A 20,319-nucleotide genomic window follows, 5' to 3' on the forward strand; every position below is an offset into this window, starting at 1 on the left:
GTTTTTTTACCCAAGTGAACTCTATCTACCTTGGACATCTACCTTGAAAGCTGGCTTTTGGTTTAGATACAAAGTTTCTTCAGTTCTTGATCTTCTGGTTTACTGGTATTTGGTAAAGGTTAATAGAATTTATTTCCCAGAAAAAATTGTACCAAGTCCTAAATGTTCATTATGACAAGTGCTTTCTCTTAACTTCTGCCAAACTAAATATATGCTTGCATATAAACAAAAGTTGCAGATTAGATTCGATGATCTCCTAAAAATTATCCCCAGTCCATAGAGGGGGGAAAAAAACACAAACAAAAAACCAGAAAGAAATTATCTTTTTTCTTACCCACAAGTACAAGAAAGTGTATTTTTATAAAATGCTATACTATATCTAAAAGTATCAGCCTTTTTTAATGAAGTATTGGATTACAAATTTGAAATGTTTGTTTTGAGAAGTTGTACTTCTGCAATCTTCGGTTGAAACTATGGTGTTTACTAATAGGATTCTCTTCTCGAAAAATGTAGATAGTGTTGAAAGTCTGCTGTAGCAGGTTATAGTCTAAGTAACACAGGGGTGGCCACATCATTGTTTTGATCAGGCAGAGATGGATTTTGATTGTCGTTGATAAAGCTTCCCAAGAATTTGTAGCAGTGTTTTTCTCCATTGAGTGGTGTGACAAAATACGATTCAGGAGGTGAAGTCCTTGAAGACAAGTTGGAAGTTGAAGATTTTTCTCCTGACCAGAAATTCACAGAAGTGCCTTTGCAGATCTCGCGTGTTTCAGTGCATAGAGCTGCATAAACAAATTGTACAGCTAAAAAATAATGTGCTGTGGTTTTTACTTCTATGATTTTTCTTTAGTATCCCATTTCATGGATGTACTCCCTGCTAATGGTTGCAATCACTACGTAGAATAAGATGTAACGCCACTACATAACTTATTTAGTCTGTTATTTGAAGAATAATATTTGCCACAAGCGAAAGGGGGAAGTGTAAGTTAACTTTCAGAAACAGTGAGCCAGTGTAACCCAACTTTTAATAACATCGTTAAATGTCTTTTCTACGGTTTCATGGCCTACCGAACAAGGCCATGGTTATAGACAACAATTATTGTTGTAACTAAAGGTCTGAATGTACATATATATTATTACTGAAGAGCAATTAGCATGGCAACATAGTTACAATTGTAGGTGGTTTTTTTTTTTTTCACTGCAGCGGGAACTCCAGAAGACAAAATGCGATTGTTTCTTATCTACTACATAAGCTCAGCTCAGGCACCTTCAGAGGTATGTATGTTCTTTACAGCTTCCAGCACCAAGTTCTACCACACAGGATTTTCTGTATTGTTTCAGCACTAAATAGGTATTTCTGCTTCTCTTTGAAGCGAAGTATGAAATGCCTGGGAAATATTAAAACTTTAAATAAATATTGTAGTATTATCAGGGTATCTGCTTACAAAGCTTTAGCTAACATTTCAAAGGATATGCATGACTAGTAAGAAGGAAGATTATATTTCAAAATATTTAGTTCAGAGTTATTGCAAGATACATCTTGGCAGGCTTTCTATTATTCTGCTCCACTGCTCAATAGAAGTAGATAAACCAAAATGTTAATATGACTCTTTTCACTCTGTCCTTATATATTCAAGAATAATTGGGTCAGTTGACTAGCAAATGAATAAAGGAGAAGTGCTTCTTGTACCAATATCTGAGTAATTCAGGAAACAATTTCTTAATATTTCATTTGAATTTATGATGCTTAATTTCAAGGAAGATTTTTATTATACTGTAGAAATATTATGTGGTACAAAAAATATGCTGGGTTAGGCAAAGAGAAAGTATTCTGAAAATGTATATTAACTCCCCTTAATTTCTATTATTTGCTGTTGTGACATTGTACAGAAACCAGTATTCTATCAGGTTTTTTAAAGATGCTGATGTAAAAGTCTGTTCCCATATCTGAAAATGCACAGGTTAATTCCATAAATACTGTTAAGTTTAATGAGAGATGCTCATAGCAAATTGCATTTTAAATTATATTTTCATACTTGGTAGGAGATGAGATTAAAGTTAAAAAGTAACTATAAGTCTTAGTTAATGCTATACCTTTACACTGCTGATTTAATATTTAGATAAGGATATCTTGTCTTACCACCTAAAGAGAGTTAAGAGTAGTTTCAACCTTTTGCAATTCTCCGCTTCATAATTCCAGATTGATTTGGAGCAGTATAAAAAAGCGTTGATGAATGCAGGTTGTAATCTTGCTCCTTTGAGCTACATAAAACAATGGAAGTAAGTAATTTCTTTTTTCTCCAATGTGAGGCTATAACTGTCTACTTTTACAGAGCTCAGCATTGTTATCAAAGAATTATGTGTTAGTTCTCATACATAGTAAATTATCCTTAAACATTAATTCTGGCTAAATTTTTGCTTTCATTGTTACGGTAATACATACAAATCTTATTTTAAAACTAAACTCCAGTAATGCCAGAACAGTATTGAACATTAAGTACACATAGTAGTGTACTTAATGATCCAAGACAGAAACAATGTACTGAATTAAATGAAAAGTTGTGCTAGTTGAGACTCCAAATTTATTTGGTTCATACCAAAGGGCCATGCTGCCTATCAGTTATTCTAGTTTTACATGGTATGAAAATAACATCTTTGTCTTTTAAGTATAAAATTTGATTCCTTTCAGTTCCTTAACTTGCATTTCTAGACAAAAAGGATGCATGTAATAAATAGTTACTTCATGAAAGAGTTTGAGAAGCAGATCTTTTTTCACTTTCAGATGATCAGAGTGGAACCTTCTACAGTAGCATGTGTGGTGAGATAAGCATTTGATTTCTATCCCTGCTTTCACAGGGCTTTCACTAAGATGGCTTCAGCTCCAACCAGCTATGGAAACACTACGCCTAAACCTTTGGGGTATGCTGTTGATTAATTTTCTGTAAGCCTTTGGGTTCTTTTAGCTTATTTTAGTAGTACTGAAAGTGTGATTAGTGCTATACAAGGCCCAGAATAAAACATTTCCCTGTTAGTAAAAGATTTTAAAATACAGACAATTACAAGCGCTCATCTCCCCTTAACAGTCCATAGAACTTATAGACAGGGAAGTAAAAGGATCTGTGACTAAATCCACAAAGTAACTTAATATAGTGGTATCTGCACCTGAACATTAAATTACTCTCATAGGAGAAGAATTTGGGATCAGGAAATGGATCCAAGACAGCCATCATGTTGAGCCTTATTTAGTCAGTGGCAGCAGATAAGAACTGGTTCTCTCCAGGGCTTGGGGACTGTCAGGAATGGAAGAACACAGTTTTTTCATTAGGATGTCCTGGGCTGGCTGTCTGCTTGTTGAAAGGTGTAGTTATTTTTTCAAGACACAAAAAGATAATGACTGTGCTCAGGGCACGTACATCCCGTACAGGATATGGACTTGGGTCTTTCCATGCTTGAGAGGGTTTGAATGCTCATTCCCAATTTTACTTTCAGGAATGCACTGTCACTGTCATAAGGAGAGTGTAGCGCAGTATGGCTAGAGAGAATCCCAGTGCTGTCTCACTTGGAAAAATTCCTGTTTTGTTGGTTGGAGACACTGAGCATCTCTGTTAACTCTGGTAGTTAGGACACCCACCTGAAAGGAGCACTCAAATCCTTGCGTTACTGAAGTTGTAAAATAAACTGTTCAGTGGATTAAAGACTAGAACTCAAGACTCCCATTGATAGGTGAGGATCTAACTGCTAGATTATAGGTGTATACCCCTACATTTGGTTGCCATGTGGTTTGAAGAATATATTACATGACAAATTGAATGACTTGGTACTTAAGTGCCATCAACTTTAATGGGAACTGGATGTCATTGTAAAGCTTAAGAATGCAAATTAGAAGAGGAAGGTCTTAACACCTTGTATTTATTTTGTTTTTCAGTCTCTTTTCACGTGTTATGAATACTGGATCACAGTTTGTAATGGAAGGAGTGAAGAACTTGGTACTAAAGCAACAAGTAAGTTTAAAGACCAATAAAAAAGTCTAACAAATGAGCATTATAAACATTTAGAAAAACAACTTTCAATACCTCTGTCATATTAATAAAATCAGTTGTACAGTAAAAAAACAAACATCAGCCTCTGCTGGTGGCTGTCACTTTGTAGCTTTCAGTTCTTAGACAAGTAATGAATAATGTTCAAATTTTCTTTGAATACCTCTGTTTGTAAGGAATTAAGTTACGTGTGATTAAGACTGATTTCAGTATTATGAAAAGAGCAGCTGTGGAATAGACTAGACCTTCATAAACAAAAAAAACCCCTCTGTGTGTTTACTTAGAACATCATCTACTAAATGCATCTACTCCAGAGTGATTGAAAGGCTGAAAGTGTTCCTTCTCTGTTCAGTTACAATTCAGCCATTTCTGGTTTTCCCACATGAGTAATGTACAGCACCCATAATCTTGAAATGTTCTTGAAAATCAGTGTGTTTATAATGACATGGCCACCCTTAAATATTCACTTAACTTTAGAAAATATTTCTGAGCATAACTTGCATGCAAGTTTCAGTGTACACCCCGCCAAAAGAAAACAAGGAACAAAAAAAGGACACTGGTTGTATAACTCATTGTGTCTGAAATTTTGAATTGTGGTTCACAGAAATCTGCTTCCCTGTAGAGGATTTTCTCTAATATGCACTTCTGTCAGATGTCAATAAATAAATATTTACAGTTAAAAATCCTAATTCTGTAATATTATGATATCACGACTTCTAAGAAAAAGATCATTCATTGTATTATAATTCTTAGTGGAAGGATCAGAATTTAATTTAGAAATACAGCATATCAGAGCTAAATAAAATGAAATCTCTGCTCTAATTAAATATGCAGCTTTTTGACATAGTTAATCTTATCATAGCCGTTGTTTATTTGGTCATCCTGTTATACACATAATTTATGCATGAAAAGTATCAGCTCTCACATAAAAGTTTTAAAAAATTGTGTCTGTGGCTTTTGTAGGGGAGTCAATGAAATTAATTCTGTGGGAATTTCACTATGAGTAGATATAAGTTGCACCGCACTGTTACAAATCTGTTACAGAAACTGTTTATAAATGAAATATAGTTGACGGAACTGTTTTAAATATGCAGCTTGCCAGTATGTTATATTTTATCGAGAGACCTTCACATAAACTGTTACCGGTGATAATAGGTAAAAATTGCATTGTAAATGAGACTTCCTATTCTTCATTTAAACATTTTGTAATTTCTTTTAACATGTGTGGCTTTAAAAAGTTAGTATAATTCTTGACAAAGTGTCTTGCTTTGTTTTGGGTTCTGAGTGAGTAAGAAGCCACAATGCTGATGTTTTCAGGGTATTTTTATTCTGGCTTTTAATTCCTTCTCCAGGTGTTTTGAGGTAGCCAAATGAAATGCTATTCTTCCTCATATTTTTAAGCCTGATGTAGTTGGTATTTCTATTCAAGTTAGCTTTTATTTCTCATTTGGTCGTTCAGGAAGTTACATCGGTTTTTTACTAAGCATTTTTCAGTGTTATTTGTAGATCATCATCTGGAATGTCCTTTTTTGATATATTCTGTCAACAAGACACATTTCCAATTCCGTTGCTATGTAAACTCTCCCTCAGTTTATTGTAACTAAAGTGGTTTGACTGTTTAATACTTCTTTTGCCCAAGCTAACATTTCCCATCTTAAATAAGGAAAAATAATCTTGAGTCTCTCCTCAGTTTCCTCCTTTCCAGTTCATCCAAACATTTGTTGCCAGGATTGCTTTTTTTACCCACTTCTTCGACAACACGAGTTCTTTTTCAGAATCACACCCTTAATTCTTACCTTCAGCTTTAAAGTTCTTTCCTTAACCTGCAAAGTGTTTTTTATATAAGAAATCATACATCATCACATGTCTGCCTGTATTGGTAGTACCTAAATACAACTCTCTTCCTATCTTCACACATTTTTTGCACTTTCTGTTCATCTCCAAGCTAGATGCTCATCAGATGTTTGTATTTTCTGTAACGAAAGGTAATTTAAGTGATGATAAAATGCTCAACCTTTGCAAAATATAAGAGGAAAACTGTTTAAAGTAGTATTTCCAATGCTCTATAAGCTATTACATAAATAATAGTGTGCCTGTGACTAATTCTTAGAAAGCATTTCAGCATTCCATTAATTCACGTTATGGTTTCAGAATCTACCAGTCACACGTATATTGGACAACCTTATGGAGATGAAGTCGAACCCTGTGAGTATAACTGCCTTCACACAGAAAGGTGGGACAGATAAAATCTTGAGGCTGTGATTTGGGATGAAATTTTCTTTGCATCAAGGTGACTTTTTTTTTTAAGAGCACAGTTTCAGAAATAAGGTAGTTACAGAGAGGTATGTTAGAGAAGATTTTTGTCTCCCACATCTTTAAAGCTTTGTGGTTTCGAGGAAAACATGTTAGTCTTCATTTTGCAAGCAGAGTTGGTTTTGTGTCAGAAGTGTTTGTTAGCAGAAAATTTGCTTTCTGTTAACAAGTAAAGAAATTAACACTGTTTTCAGTGGCAGTGGATTGTTGTCTCAGTTTGCAAGAGTTCGAAAAGATGTACAGGGCTACTTTTAGCTAGTCAACCGGTAGAGGTCACTCAGAACACTTCATACACACAGAGTGACGGACACACGCACTCACCCACGGAGTGATGGACACACACACACATGCAGTGACGGACACATGCACTCACAAACGTATTGACGGACACACACACACCCCCCCCCACAGAGTGACAGACACCCAGAGAGTGACAGACACACACTCATGGAGTGACGGACACTCACGGAGTGACAGAGACACGCACACACAGAGTGATGGACACACACACAGACTCACACACACGTAGTGACAGACACACGCGCTCACACACGGAGTGACGGACACACTCACTCAAACATAGTGACAGACACGCACGCACTCACCCACGGAGTGACGGACAAACACAGAGTCACACACGGTGGTGGACACACACACACACTTTAATACAGAAAGCTGAAATTATAAAACTAGAGATAACTTACAAGTAGGTAAAAAATTGAAACTTTATTAAAAAAAAAGAAAAAAACACCACCACACTAGCTTTATTTTTTTAAATAAACACCAGGCTACAAGTTCAGGAATTGATTTGGAAAAGTTCCTAAGTAAGAAGGGGTTTTTTGATGACTCAATATTGTCATATTTCACTGAGTAGTAAACAGCCACGATCACTTTGATCATTTGGACAAAACGTTGATCTTCTTATTTGAAAAAACGTAGAGTGAGCTGATGTGTCAGGCAGCAGCTTCATATCTCACTGCCATCTCAGAGACTGGAATTCATGGCCCAACACAGGAAGTCCTACTTTGTAAGTCATAGGAGACGAGGCAAGCCCTAAAGAATGATTCACCTAGCTGCAGGAAGATTGACAGTAACTTTTTGAGAAGTTTCAGCTAACAGAAGCAAGCCCAAGAGTCACTGTGGAATATGTGCAGCATTGCTGTACCATCAACAGAAGGGAAATTGTATCTGGAAAAGGTCGATGTGTAGAAGTACACTGCTGTGGCCTCTGTTTGTCTTCTGATGTTTGAAGTCCTTTTTCTATTCCCTAGAATAGAAAACTGTTGCCCTGCAGGCAAAACATAAAGGGAGGGGAAATCTTTCATCTTTTTTACAACACAGAAAAAAAACCTCTGTTATAGTTCACTGAATTTTACTAACCACAGCGATCAGTGCATGGAATGTACCTAGAGACAGAAGTTGTAATGCAAAATTAGAACAAATTATTGAGAAGTCAAACAATTATTACAATAAATGTAAATAATTTAAATTATGCTCTAAATATAAAATGCAACAAAGTTAATAGTGAAATATACAATCTTGTATCACCAACATTCATAAATATTATTGTCAGTTGAAATTTTAAACCTATTCAGAGTGTTATGCTGTGCAGAGCTCTGTAGGATTGTCTGTCAATCACTTTGTGTGTTACTTGTCCCGGCTGCTGCTTTTGTTTCACAAGGAAGGACGAGTGAGACTACACCTGTGCCTTACAAGTTTTTCAGAAGCAGATAGAACAGTTCTTATGGGCAGTAACACCATCCTGTAATTGTTTAAATTTGTCTGTAGATTGTTTAACTGTAGTTACACCTTTTCTTGAAATATTTATTCAGAAACGTTTGTTGATGACCTTACAGTAATCTGTTACTTTCGGTTTTTTTTAATAGTAATATTTATTGGTCAAAGCAGATTTTTTAGCAATTGCTTTTGGAATTATGTTTTAATAAAGGAATGTTCTAGTCATACATAGTTGCTCTGTTTTGGAATAATTAAAGAGAGTGATTAAAACCTTAAATCTTAAAAATATTGTCACATATTGTCAAGTATACACAAATTTTAACCCCTAGATATGAAATTGACCATAGTATTATGGAAGTTCTTTTTAGTATCTTCTAGAAAAAGGTTTGATTCTTGAATAAGGACCGTCTCGGATAAGTAAACCTTTAATGTTTTTTGTGACAAAGTCCCAAAAGGGTTTAGTCTTTGTCAAGACAATATGTACATTTGTATTGACTTCAGAAGTAGATAAATCTTATTTGTGAATCTTTCAGTGAATGTGGTATCTTTCAGGCTTAGGATATACTGTATGATTACCTTTTAATGTGTTAAAATGAAAAATTCTAAAAATGGTGGGTTTCCTTAATCCAAAGTAGTCATGTTAGCTTCTGAAAAAAAAAGAAATACAGACTGAAAGTCAAGGATAGTTCCATGGGTCGTCTTCCATTTTAATTTGAAGTCTTGAAAATTAAGGTCATAATTTCAAAAGTATTAATTTTATTCTTGAATTACTTAGGGAAGTCACAAATTCAGTTGTGTGTCAGGAAACCACTATACAGTTGTTTTTATTGTCAGACTAGCTATTTCTTAAAGCAAATAAAAACTAGTAGGGTTTCTTTCCCTGCACCCTCAGAACTGATTTCAGCAAAAATATTTAAACAAAAAAATAAACTAGCTTATCACATTTCTATTACTTTACCACTTTTCATGTCTACGTACACAAGCCCAGAGCGAAAAAAACACAGCAGTAATACATTCAGGAGGAAATGTTTGTAATACTGGTTTTTTAACTCTGATTTTAGTTCTGGCATTAATCTGTAATTTATTCTAACAAGCAGCGAAGCTGCAGCTCTTTATCCGAGTTAAAGGTTTCTCAAATACTTTGTCAGTTTTAGTCTAGCGATATCTCTCCATTCCCAGCTCTTTCATTACTTCCAAGTTGCCATACCACCTTTATGTGCAAGGCTGCCAAAATCATGAATGCTGGCAGACTTTACAAATGCAGTTAAAATTCCCAGTGGAGCATATAAAAGCGTTTTACAGAGGGTCAGCATGAAATTAAATCTAAATTGAATTTTTTGAAAAGACAAACTTGAGGATAAGAGACTCATTTTATGTAATTGCATAAATGTCCTTAATATAAAATATTTATTCTGTGTGTGTAGCCACCACATTTACACTAAATATTTTGTAGTATTAGAGGTAATTTTACTTTGTGAGCTCTAATAAATTCCCCAGATAATCTGTTTACTACTCAAGAAGAATTATTTCTGATCTACAGAATCATCAAAACACAGAGATCATGCATTTAAGCATCCAGATTAAATCAGCTGTAGTCCTGCGTGCAGTTTATCCACAAACCAAACTTCACAGTACCTGGTTGAAAATGCAGTATAGAAACAAAAGAAAGCCAAGTAGTTGTCAGAAGGAGTTAGTAAGAAGTTTTGTTTTTCATGTGTAATAATTGGCAAAAATCCTGCTTGTTGCCAATAAAAATATTGGAAGTACCTCAGTGTATTGTGTGAAGAAAAATTTTTTTGTATAGTTTAGACAGTCAGACTTTTCAAATTCTTGTGGAACTCATTTCTTTTTTAAGAGCTTAATTTTTGTTTAATAGTAGTCATAAATCATGAAATGAAAAGGGTAAGTTACATAACAGTAGCAGATTTTGATCTATCTTGTATTTAGCATTCAGTGCCATAGAAGTGTTTTGTGTTATAATATTAAATCAGTAGCAGATCTCTGTAACCTGGAAAATTTTAGCATTTATAACTGACCATGTGGTGTTCCTCTAAAGCTGGTAACACCTTAATTTTTCTTTCCGCATACGGCCTTTATCTTGGGATTTCTTATGCAACCAGTGTATTTTTTGGAAAATATGTAATAGTCAGTTTTAGATGAACGAGAAACAGAAAGCTCAATAGCACCCTTCGCTGTTGTTTATTCTGTGCTAGCACAAATATTATAAATATTAGTGAACACCACAATTAATTTTGAATGATGTGACTGCTAAATGGGAAACGATGTTGGTTTGAATTATGTTTAATGTAATAGATACAAGCAGAAATTCCTAAGCCAAAATTCCAATCTTTTGAGATCAAAACATACTTTTTAATAGGAGACAGACGACTACCGGTATTTTGACCCCAAGATGCTACGAGGCAGTGACAGGTGAGTCTAGTATAAGTTTTGCTTCTTTCTTCGTACTCTGTGAAAAGGCTAACTTAAGAAATCTGGTTTTATTTTACATGCCAACTACAAGTAATTAATTCTAATCATTAATTCTAAGTCAAGACAGTTGGTGTTGAAGAAATTCACAACGGGAACTTGGATCAACCAGATGAACTTTTATAACACTGCAAAAAAAAATTTTTTGTTTCAGTGACAGAACATGCTGCTAACATCCACATCAGTTCAGGCACAGGAATTTGTACTAATGTTTAGCAACAATAAATGTTAGAATTCTTTATAGTTTTACTGCTTGGTTTCTTAAAATCTTTGTGGGTTTTCACAGTTAAATTAAAAAGTCATTGGATAGAGTTCCAAAATTTCTTTATTTCTTTTTAAACAAAATTTTAATTTGAACACAACCCTTCTTTACTAATTTTTTAATAACTTTGCAGAAAGTAATTAAAAATTTACTGTATTTGCTTTTATGTAGGCAGGTGCACATTTTATATTCATGTGCATATGAAAGGAGAATCGGGTATAGTTTATTTTGCCAGTGAAAGAGAATAAGAGGAATTACACTAGAAGTTTATAAATTCCTATGTTTTGCTTTATGTCTTTGTCCAATAACTGTGGCTGATAATCTCACCTCTAATGTCCTAGAAACAGAACATACCTTTTAACATACCTTCTAAACATAATTTTCATCAAACCTGTGGGAAAACAGTCAGCTCATTTAATTGCAGGGGTTTATTACAGGACAAATATGGATAAAGTAGGTCTAAACTTGGTTTTAGTTATTGGCATTAAAATCTGCCCTTGCTTCCTCTATTCTTGAAACATGGAAAATATATTTCTAGCAGCATTAAGTAGTAATAGGAAAGAAAATTCAGATAATATATATATATGTTTTGTTGGACAGTATTATTACAGTCTATATCATTTCAAAAATAAGCAGATTTTGAAAGCATCAATGAAGAAAATTGCCAGTATTTTATTTTTCATTTTAATTGCAGCTTTCATTGTCTTAAGTTTTTATAGCATTTTTGGAGGATTTTGTGCAAAAGTGCAAAGATTTGTTTTATTAAAGCCAAAGGGTTTTTCTCATGTAAATGCACATTTTTACCCACTCCATGTAGTTCTTATGTTGCGTTAAACAATGTCAAGATGCACATTTACAGCAGTTCATAAATGTGCCATTCTGTGCAGCTGTAATGATCATCACAGGGAAAAACTTTTAGTTTCTGGTTTGGGGTTTGTTTGGGTTTTGTACATAAACTCAAGTTATATTCCTTAAATCATATTTGAGCATGACAACAAAACTCTAATAAAGCCGTGTAGGGGTTTGTCTCTTTCTCCCTTCAGATATTTATCATTAAAAAAAAAAAGTAGGTTAGCTGGCTTGATAAAATATTACTAGTTTAAAATAAAAATATCAAATTGTAGAATTAATGGAATGATATTAAAAAGTGACTAGTTTTTTTTCTAACCTACTCCTGTTTTTAAGAAGTACGGGCATGTTTACCTATTATCTTTTAAAGAGAGCAGGAACTGCATTACTGTAATTCAGTCTTAGCAAAACAGAACCATTATATCCTGTGTAAAGCCTATGTCAAGTATAAACAGGCCTTACCCTCTGAAAGGATGACACAAAATGTCTGTGGATTTATCATGTCATATTCAAACAACAAGAGAATTGGGCTAACAGTTATACCTACAGGGAGTCTGTCGTATTCCATGGCAGATCGAAACAATGTATTGGAGACAGCCATTCCATCTTAAAACCTATTTTTCTGGTACACTGGAATCTGTGTCGAGTCAGTTGTTGTTAGTCACTCAGAAAACTCAATTATTGAAAGAATAGAAAAGATAAGTTGAAGGGGAAAATGCAGTGCTTTTGTTCTGTGTTAGAACGTAAGGTGTCTTTGGCAGCCTGGGGCTGCAGGGCAGCGCAGGGCAAGAAGGTGGTGATGGGGTGTGAGCAAAGGGCGGAGAGCAGCCTGACCCTGCAGACGAAAAAAGCTTTGTTTTTCCTTTCCTCCTGAAGGTGCAAGGTGATGCAGGAAAAGAGGTTTCTCCCCCTCTCCCTGCTTCCTTACTGGGGCTGGGACTGTGTATTCAAATGAGGAAGAGTTTGTACCACCCAAACCGAAACTTACCTCTTCCTCCTTAAATCATTTTAATCCTAATGTTGCTGTGTGACACCTGACAGCAGAACACATACCTGCTGCCTAGAGTAGCTTTTGAGGTTTTGGAGCATCACAAAGTCTATGTGCAGGTGCTGCAAACTGGCTGGCTTACCGTTACGATTCCAGTAGGCAGGATTTGTAAGTGTCATGAACTGTGCTAATGTGCTGATGAAATTTTTTACTCATTGTATTTGCTCCTAGCTAGCAGCACTATAGTCAGAGCTTTTAAGCTCCAAAAGAAGTATTGTAAAGCTTATGATTCAAACAGCAACCTTAAAACAGGTGAAGTAAAACTCCTATTTACTCATGTATTCAGTCCTGTAGAATGAATGATTTTCCGTAACAGATAGTTTAAATAAAATACTTGGAGAAGGAATGCAGAAAGGCAATTATTATTCTATTTTATATCTTTGTCTAATATTATATAGTATTCCATAATCATTATGTGTACATGATACTTATTTTGCATATTTATATTAATGTCTAATAAAATTTAAGTTGTAGTTTGTTTGTGCTTCTTTTTGTAGCTCAGTTCCAAGAAACAAAAATCCATTCCAGGAGGTAAGTCATGTAGAAATTATTTTTTCAATGTTCATGTGTTAAAAAAAAAATAATCCTGAAGTACCAGTCATTTTTTATGATCTTGATTAAGAAAATGAGAGGTTGTGTTTTCAAAAACCACTTAGACTAATTATATCTAGTATTAATTATAATTAGCTGTTATTTTGAAGAAATCTTTTAATCTTCTAAGGACTGTGTAAGCATTAACTAATACTGGAGAAAAAAAAAATCTAGAAAGTTCTTCTGGAGGTAATTACAGGGATTTATTAATATTATAACTGAGTACTCAGCAATCTGAAACCCCCATTTTTATACCAGATATTTAGAATGCTCTCTAGATTTAATCCTTTGTCTAGCCTTAAACATCAGTGTTGACCACTGATCTAAGTGACAGTATTTTAAACAGTCTCTGCAACTAACAGAAAAAAGCAAAACAACAAATAATGTCATTTTGTATAAATGCCAGTAACTTTCAGTATTTTTCAACATAAATATCTGCAAATAGTAAGTCTCACTTATCTGACCTTCCTACCAAGTTTCATAAGCAAAATCTTTGCCTTGGCAATATACAAATGTCTCAGATTTCTCTTGAAATGTCCTAATTATGCTCCAGAACAAAAGAAATACCATGTGCTGTATGGCTAGCAGATGGTCATAGCAAAAATGTCAGTAGTAACATAAAGTCTACGTAAAATTCATATAGTGTAGCCAAACAATATTGGATAGTGAATGTTAACAGAAAGATGCAACTATTAAGTTTCCTTTTAAACATAGCCCAGAAAATACTGATGGCCTTTACCTGTAATATTGTAGATTATTACCAGTAGTAAGCAGGAGGGGGGGGAAATAATGAAAAAGTATATTCTTTTATAACAGAAGTATTTTGTGTCCCAAATTAATTCTCAAGCATCCATGGAAATATTTATCTGTTCCTATGGACACTGGAGACATATCCACACAAGAAAGTAATGTGTTGAAACTGCGTATGTTTCAAATATTTCTTAGTAGGGGATAGTGGCATGATAAAAGTTCTCAGCTTGTTGTTTTGCATCCTACTAAAATTCTTACATTCTCTCAGGTAGGAAGATAGTGATTCTGCTTCCAGTTCTTATTAGACTGGAGTGTGATTAGGATGATTTTTACTGTAGGTTTAATGATATGGTATACAGTTTACTACTGAAATGTTAAGAATTTGAATGCATAGGCTGATTATGTGTGTGTTGCCTTTTAGGCGATAGTGTTTGTAGTCGGAGGAGGCAACTATATCGAATATCAAAATCTTATTGACTACATAAAGGTATGTGTGCTTCTGTCGGTTGTAGTATATAACTTCCTGACAGAAACCAGCTTCAGCAGGTATTTAGTAACATTTATTATTTAGAAGATTACGTCTATGAAATTAGCCTTAACATCCCTATTATATACAGAGTCTGAGAAAAAAGTGTGTAAGAAATCAGTATAAAATGTGGATTATTAATTCAGAACAAGAAGGAGTTACTGTTTCTGGTATTTTTGCTCATGTGGCACTTTTGAATTGAGTAAATAAACTGCATTCTGTTTAATTTTGTCTTCCTTCACACTAAAATGGTTGAAAATCCTGTCAAGCTGTCAGCAGATGTAGCTAACTGAATTAACCCGTCTTCCATACTGAACTATCCAGTGCTGTCGGTTTGGCTGTTCATATTGTTTGAGTCCTGTCACTAGTTTTCAATTGCTGTTGTGAAATAAAGCAGCTGTAGTGTATCATACCCTTGAAAGTAAGGAACTGCTCAGAATTCTCTAGTTTTCATAAATCTCACAAAGGAGGTACTACACAGTGCTTTTTTGTTTGCAACTGCAACAACCATGAAGTCAGTTCAAAACAAGGCCTACAGATAACAGTATCTTATTTTACAACAACCTTACTTGAGCATAATGTCTTGTTATAGAAGCCAACATAATGCAAATACTATGCTCTCTGTCAAAGCACAGATCTAAGTGGCATCAATATCTAAGCATTTGTTACTTCCCACATTTAGAAGTTTTCACTGAGTTAATGGAAGCTCATTCCTGATATGCGGCATCATTTGATTGCATGTAGAAATCATAAGGGGTGTCATATGTACAAAGAACAAAAGTGTGTAACCAGATATGTCATGCTGGTGTAACAGTTCCGTTTCTCTGGTTCCAGCTGTCCAGCCCAGCAGAACACATATATACCAAAAATCAGTGGATGGAGAAAAGTCACTACATCACCACAGTTATTGGAGGGCAGGGGTGGGATTCAAGCACTTTCCAGGAATAAAATAAATACAAAAAGAACCTTGATAAAATTTTGAATTGGGTAATAAATTGTTTAAGAGCAGCAGCATACCATTCTTCCTTCACAATCTTAACCTTGTTCATGGTATGATCATCCTGTCCTGTGGTGGACTGGATTGAGGCTTTTCACACAAAAGAATAAATAGGGAGCATTCCTGACTGAAAAACACCTCCTCCACAAAACGAGCACATGAGAATTTTATGTCCAGGTGAATATTGAAGAACATAAAGTCAGAATGTGCGTGCTGGGTTGTTTTCCCCCTCTTAACAGGCAGACATTTTGGAAGAGAGCTGGTCTGGATAGGGGAAAGGAGAGAAAGAGGAATGTAAGTTAAAAAAATTATTTATGCTCAGCTTAGCACTTATCACTGTTCTTGATAACTAATTATAGCATTCAGGGGGGCAGCTGCCTGTAACAGAATGCATTGTTAAACTTTTGACCTCCTCCTTAGTTTACCAAAAGCCAGGTCAGGTGCCATATCAATTCAAAAGATGCCCAGCAGTGTGTATTTAAGACGTATGTTTGTTACTTCCTACTAAAATAAAACTCTGAATCCCCTAGAGGCTAATACACCTCTCTGATATGTAGCTGCAGACTGGCACAGCTGAGGTTTCCTGTGTATGCATATATGTAATGTATATATACAGAGCATTAGTATGATGTAAAGTTAAACGCTCGGCACTTCATACAGCATGTCAGGAAGCTGAAGTTTCTGAGGAATAAGAGGGCAAACAGGAGATCCTGTAAACAGATGGAGAGGACAGAAGGAACTGGAAACTGTGGGAATGGCAATGTTAGATCTTTCGGAGAGTCAGAGGTTGAAGGTAGTTTTTCTTCTTATGGAACCTGTGGATGGAGGTTTCCTCATCATTATTTGTCACAGCTGAAGGGTGCTGGACATTTCTCCAATCAGATGGCGTACTTGGTCAGCAGGCAGTGACCTCCCAAGGGGGGAAGACTCCCACACCTTTATTCCACTTAGCCATTGCTCTTGAAAAAACAAGAAAGATTAATGAAAGCCTTAATTCCATCTCCCACCCCCCAGAGACTTGTCTTCCTCTCCCAGGTGACTCTTACAGACTTATCCAATAAAATTTGCTTTTCCATGTGGTACATTTCCAGCATCTGTGGTTTCAACAGATGTAGCTTATTAATTATTCTAATATTCAACCAGTCTTCCTCCAGAATAAAAATCAACATCTCTGTTCTTGCAAGCAGATACCACAAAGATTTTATTCACTGTTTTATTTTTCTAAGCACTATCTGTTTTGCCAGTTTGCCTCTGAAAGCACAGAGAAAGTATTTTAAAACTTTCTAAAACAGGAAGCAATGTTCATTCAGCTTTGACATTCTGGGGTTTCTTTGTAGGAGAATTAAGAGGAACCTTCAAATCCAAGTATTTGCAGTTCTGTGCTAGAATGGACAATCTCACATGGTCAAAAAGCAAATATTTATAATGTCAATAAGGCAGATTGTGCCTTAAAATAAATATTTGGCTAAGTTCAGTTCAGCATGCTGAAAACATGTCATCAAAATTGCAAGCCATAAAGAACCTCCAAAAGGAGACTAGCATAGTGTTTTGTACAAAAGAACTTAGCATGTCCTTTAATTTCCTTTTGTAGATGGTTAGAAAGGTACTGCGTGATAATCTGTTCCAATCTGCCTCTGAGAGACATTGTCATTTATCACAAGACATTTAAATCCAATGCAGTTTTCCAGTCATTAAGAAATTCTGGACTTTGAGGCATACTGAGGTTATTTTTTTTTTCCAGATGTTAAGCAGTTTCAACCTGGCTCCAGTAATTACTTGGGTATATAGCTCTTTGTTTGAATAGACTAAGTGATTAAATAAAAAGCATACACATTTTTAAAAATGCACTTTTAGAAGAGTACGTATGACAGACTGGACATGTACGTTGATGTATTTTAGAGCTGCCTGAAAGGCAACAGTCCCATTTCACAAATATTTGTATAGTTTAATATTTTTTTGGGTCCTAGGCAGAAACAAAAGCTATTCAGTCATACTACTGAAAGTGGAAACTGTCAAATACCAGTTTAGATCAAAACCATACCTGTTTGGCCATCAAGATTGAAAAACCTGGCCTGAAACCTGGGAAGATGCAAGCTCAAGATCCTGCTCAGCGACAAGAATAGCTTATTACTGCAAACCACTCCAAATTAATAAAGATGAGGACCTGAACCTGGATTACCATCTCCACAATTACCATGTGACTACCAGCTAAGCACTGTTCAAAGCTGCTGCTCTTAATTTCTGCTGAAACTGTACGATTGGTAATATACATGAAACAAGACCATTTTGTCAAGGCTTATGTTCCTATTTTGCTCTTCAGTAAGTTTTACCTAACTAATATGGGAAAATGCAAAATAACAGTGAAACAGATTTCTCAAATCTGTGTTTGAATTTTGAGGAACCATGGGATTATTAGCCCAACACTAGAAATAAACTCAATCTGAAGCCATGTATTACTTAGTTTTCACTTCCAAAATGCTAACATAGCACTTTGGTAGCCTTACTGCAAACTAGATTTATTATTGAAATCAACATAACGTTTTGTTTCAGATGCCTTTACAACAACAGTTCTGGTTTTAACGTCATCATCATATGGAATTGAATTACAGATTGAAGTTTTCAGGCTCTAACAACAGAAACAGTAAATATGTTGTTACTACTCTTAGCACAAGGCCCAGTTATCTTAAGGGGTAGGGTTTGCTCAAGTAAGGTTGTTAGCTTCCACAAGCCATTCATAGATATGTCAGAGAACTTAGCATTTTAGTGAGTTTAATGTGTAAAATGCCCCATTTTTTCCCACTTACTTTCTGCCTCCGGTCTCTCATTTTCCACTTCAATTTAATTCCAGGGTTTTTTTCCTCTGGTGTAACAACTGTTTTTCCACCCAAAAGTGTAAGACTTCAACATCATCAAGATTTTTTTTTTTTTTTACAGTTAGTTTAAGCCACTTCTGCTACTCTGTTAAACACATGATTTCTTCCTGACTTTTCTTGGTTTTTAGGGTAAACAAGGCAAACATGTCTTGTATGGCTGCAGTGAACTTTTTAATGCTACACAGTTTATAAAACAGGTAGGTACCTTTGATAACCTCTGTAATATTTATTGCTTACCTGTGTGTTGACTTACTTACCTTTACATGTCTCCATGGATTTTTACAAAAAAACCCTAATTCATGAAAGATTGTTACATGTTCTTGTTATCTATTTCCACTTTATTGAAATGGGCGTTTGGACACATTATTTTTAATTAATTTTTGAAGGCCTGTATTGTCAATGTGAGTTCACAGGTAATGGAGGTGAATAAGTTCATAACTGCCTTGAATGTAAATGCTAATGAAAAAAAGTACTCAGTTCTTGATACTTTATCAAATAGCATATCTTCCCAGGGTATTCTAGTGACTTTTACAAGTTAAAAACTGCTATTCAACTGTGATCTTAAGCCGTTGTTGTAAATTTTGCTATACTGGCCTACTGGGAGCCTGATGATGCCCATACTTATACTAAAAATCAATCTTTTGGTGCTGGTAAAAACATTGTCATCACAATTACTTCTCTATCCCTCATTCCAATACAAATGCAAGATAAAAATTATTCATGGGGGTCAGCAAATAGCAGCCCTTCAGTAGCTGTCACCACCTGTGGTTTTTTACTTCCAACTAAGATGAGAATAAATCGTTATTCAAAACTGCATTTTAAAGAACTAAATTAATTCTTGTTGCACTTGAAGGAGACAAATGGTACTTATCAACGTATAACTCTTCAATGAGCTTAATTAACTTTTTTGTTGACTTGATTGTGTATGCTGCACCTTTACCTCTGAGTTTTATTCAAATCTTCAGATTTGAAGCTCGGATCCTCTCTTGTGAGGGTATGCATTAAATATTCTATTACTACCATACTTTGGGTTGTAAGAGACAAACAAAGCTTGTAGGACAGAAATATTTACAGTATGAACTGGATATTAATTTGACTGAAAGAATAAGATTAGCAACCTAATGGCTTTCTGTCTCTTCATGTTTAGCTGTCCCAACTTGGCCAGAAATAAAGACTGAAACACCATTACCCGGATGGCACCGTGACAACAGAGAATGGTTACAACATTCAGATATCTTCATATCTATAATTTTGTCATTATATTAAACTTAAACCCCTTTCATTAATATGATAACTTTAAAAAAATCTGTAATTAATACAGTGTATATTGACACTTCAGAAATAAACCTTAAAACCTGCTACATTTTTGGTGGGGGTCAGTTTCACATTATTACATTCTAAATGCAGTATTCACTATGGTATATGACAAAGCTGGCTGAAAAGCATAGCATTTTCAAGTTCTGTTACAGTAAACAAAGCAACAGCTTGAAGAAAAGGTCAAGTATGTCTTTAGGAGATGTGTTCTTCTTGAAAGCCAGACTATCTTCATTTAACAAAATTGAAAAGGACAAAACTGCCTTTTAGGACCACAGACAAATAGCCTTAGTGCAAGAGAACTACTGCTTCTAGTTCTTACCCTTCTATTTTACCAAAGTCATTATACTTGTACTCAGATTTGTGCAGTCTTTGCTTGATGGTCCAAAGATATGCTTGAAGATACCTTCAGTACAAGTTGCTGATACAGTAATTTAGCTTTTCTCAGGCACAGTTTCAAGCTGTAAAATCTTTAATAATTTTTTATGCACTTTTTATTGTAACTGCTTTGACTGTTATGTTTGGGAAGAAATCA

The 20,319-nt window shown here is 35.0% G+C and overlaps 1 protein-coding gene across 2 annotated transcripts in view; it reads left to right on the plus strand.

Moving 5' to 3' along the window:
• Positions 1-19,827, plus strand: part of SCFD1 (sec1 family domain containing 1) — a 46,602-nt gene extending 26,775 nt beyond the window's left edge. For both annotated transcript variants that reach the window (XM_010085822.1, XM_010085824.1), the window contains 10 exons: positions 1,205-1,275; positions 2,201-2,280; positions 2,857-2,919; positions 3,926-4,001; positions 6,189-6,242; positions 10,465-10,517; positions 13,231-13,264; positions 14,496-14,561; positions 18,599-18,667; positions 19,618-19,827. In XM_010085822.1, the coding sequence (XP_010084124.1) occupies positions 1,205-1,275; positions 2,201-2,280; positions 2,857-2,919; positions 3,926-4,001; positions 6,189-6,242; positions 10,465-10,517; positions 13,231-13,264; positions 14,496-14,561; positions 18,599-18,667; positions 19,618-19,641 (590 nt within the window). In that variant the 3' untranslated portion in view covers positions 19,642-19,827. The remainder of the gene's footprint in view (positions 1-1,204; positions 1,276-2,200; positions 2,281-2,856; positions 2,920-3,925; positions 4,002-6,188; positions 6,243-10,464; positions 10,518-13,230; positions 13,265-14,495; positions 14,562-18,598; positions 18,668-19,617) is intronic.
• The last annotated feature ends 492 nt before the right edge of the window (positions 19,828-20,319 follow it).

This window comes from Pterocles gutturalis, unplaced genomic scaffold, assembly GCF_000699245.1.
Source record: "Pterocles gutturalis isolate BGI_N339 unplaced genomic scaffold, ASM69924v1 scaffold24500, whole genome shotgun sequence".
Taxonomy (NCBI): domain Eukaryota; kingdom Metazoa; phylum Chordata; class Aves; order Pterocliformes; family Pteroclidae; genus Pterocles; species Pterocles gutturalis.